General features: G+C 67.0%; 1 protein-coding gene across 2 annotated transcripts in view; it reads left to right on the forward strand.

The window, feature by feature from the left end:
• Window positions 1-1,102: 1,102 nt before the first annotated feature.
• The window catches only part of H696_04078, a gene marked incomplete at its 3' end in the record, with an annotated part of 3,721 nt that continues 2,413 nt past the window's right edge, over window positions 1,103-2,410 (forward strand). The window contains exons 1-3 of one of the 2 annotated variants that reach the window (XM_009497958.1): window positions 1,103-1,307; window positions 1,397-1,499; window positions 1,607-2,274. In XM_009497958.1, the coding sequence (XP_009496233.1) occupies window positions 1,230-1,307; window positions 1,397-1,499; window positions 1,607-2,274 (849 nt within the window). In that variant the 5' untranslated portion in view covers window positions 1,103-1,229. Of the gene's footprint in view, window positions 1,308-1,396; window positions 1,500-1,570; window positions 2,275-2,410 lie in introns of those variants that run through there. The other variant, XM_009497959.1, reaches the window with a different exon arrangement.

Consider the following 2,410-nt stretch of genomic DNA (forward strand, 5'->3'; position numbering starts at 1 on the left):
CTCTTGCGTCTACGCAAGAGCGAGAGCCTGTTCATGCACCTGTGCCACGAGAGAAGGGGGTCCATGTCGCGTTCGCGCGCATGCGCCTGTGCTCGTGTCATCCTCATGTGTGTGTGTGTGTGCGTGTGTGTGTGTGTGTGTGTATGCTTCAGCACACCCAGACGGCGCCCGTCAGCTGTGCATGCATTCCGGCATCTCCCCACTCCCCATCCACCTCATGTCTCCCTCCCGGGCCCGCCTCCTTTTCTCTGTCCTTCCCCTCCCCCCTCCTCTTCTTTTTCCCTCCCCCCCAAACCCCCAAATACAAACATGCCTCTAGTTTCTGTTGGCACCATTGCATGTCTTTTCGTGCCGCGGCCCTGCATGCGCTCCCGGGGACCGGCACACACGGACGCACGCGCACACGCGCGCGCTTCCTGCCGGTCGACACACGGCTCGGTCGTGGTGTGCGAGGGTGGGCTCCGGCGCGCTAGGACAGCGAGAGGGCGAGGGACTTGCAAGATCCCCCCCCCCCCCTCCCCGGTCGGGCGAGCTAGGCTCATCTCCAGGGACAAGCTCGATCCCGCTAACGTGCCAACTGTCTGTCCCGCCCCCGCCCTCTCCTCCCCCAGCCGGGCGGGGGAAAACACGGCCCGTCCGTTCCGCGGCCGAGTCACGTGTCTGACCTGCCCTCCTCGATTTGCCCCCAATCGGGGAACTAGTCCCTCCCTCTGCGGGGCCTCGCTCCACCCGCCGGGCTGCGCTTGGGGGCATCCTCGAGAGGCGGAGGCCCGGAGCGCGGGCAGGGGGCACGGCGGGGGGCGGCCAGAATGGGCCTCTTCTTCCATGTGTCTGTTAACCAATAATAGCTGCGATCGCCAGGTGCCATTGTCGGTGGGGATGGCCTCCTTGTCGGGGAGGGGGGGGCTGGTTCCAGGGGAGAGGGGCCTCTGTGATGGTGGGGCCGTGGCTGGCGCCGGCCTGCGGCCTGGGGCTCCGGGGCCCTGTGTGTGTGCTGCTTCTTTTGAGGGGAGATGGCCGGAGCCGCGCCGACCCGGTGCAGTGGCACCCGACACATCCACCTTCTGTCCATCTGTCTGTTTGTCCTCCCTTCCCCATCCACTTTCTCCCCCCCCCCCCCTCTCCCTCGCACGCTTCGTCTCCCCGTCCGTCCTGCCGAGCTTCACCCTCCCCCCTGGTCCCCTTTGCCTCGCTCCGATCCCCGGTCCCCTCCCCACCGGCGCTGAGAGATGTCCCGCTCATCCATACAGCTCATCCAGCAGCAGCTGGGCCAGGCGTTCGACCTCGACAGCGAGGGCATGCACGATGTACGGCTTCAGCATGGTCTTCCTCGGATCCGGCTTTCCGGCCCACACTGACCCCGGCCTCCCTGCCTCGCGCCCCCCCCCCCCCCCAGGAGGCCTATCTGTCGTACCTCGACTGCCTGGTTCTCCTCTCCGAGGGTCTGAAGGACGTCATCCCGACCATCCTCGACGACGGGACGATTGCCGACGTGCAGCGTGCGCCACCTGCCGTTCTTCTCGCGCCTCCCCGGCTGTGTGGGTCTTTTGCCCCTAACAAGCTTTTTGCCCTGCTCCTCCTCCTCCTCCGGCTGCCCCTCATGCAGCCATGAAATCCCAGCGCATCGATCAGCTCTTCTTCTTCGCGCGCGGGTGCATCGAGCGGGCCCATGAGATTGCCATCGAGCGCGGTTCCACCTCTGGCGACAGCTTCACCTCGCCCTCCAAGCCTCGGATTGGATCCCGGACGGAGCAGCATCCGGCGGCCGTGTCGGTCCCGGCGGCCGCGCCGGCTCCGGTGGCCGCGCCGGCTCCGGTGACCGCGCCGGCTCCGGCCACCGGCCCGCAGGGGCACCTGCTCCCCGGGCAGACAATCTACGATGCCCTGCTGCCGGCGGTTCCCGGCACGACCGACACCACGGAGGCCGGGCACGCCCGAGCCAATGCCCTGCTGGCGGCGGCGTCCGAGCACCGGCGCCTGGAGCAATATGCCCGCCAGCAGTCGGCGGCCCTGTCCAAGTGGGTAGCGCCCTCGGATGACATCTTCAGCACCCAGGCCATCGCCCTGCGCAATCAGCTGGCCACCGAGACAAGCTCCTTCAGCGCGGCCGTGCAGCGGGAGCTCACGTCCCTGCCCACGAGCGCGCTGCTTCGCTTCAAGTCCATGAATGTGGGCCAGCTGCAGGTGGCTCGAGATCGGCTGCGCGAGTATGAGCGCAAGACCGAGGGCCCCGGGTCCACGAATATGCTCTCGCCTCAGGCCCATCTGCAGAATGTGCGGCTCGTGTTCTTTTGCCGGCCGAAGGATCCGCTCGTCTTCCGGACCACGCTAACCATTTTCCCTGGCTGCCCGGTCTTTCTCCCTCTCTGTGTGTCTGTCTTTCCCCCTGTGTGTGTCTGTCTTTCCCCCT

Source organism: Fonticula alba, assembly GCF_000388065.1.
Source record: "Fonticula alba strain ATCC 38817 unplaced genomic scaffold supercont2.6, whole genome shotgun sequence".
NCBI lineage: Eukaryota > Rotosphaerida > Fonticulaceae > Fonticula > Fonticula alba.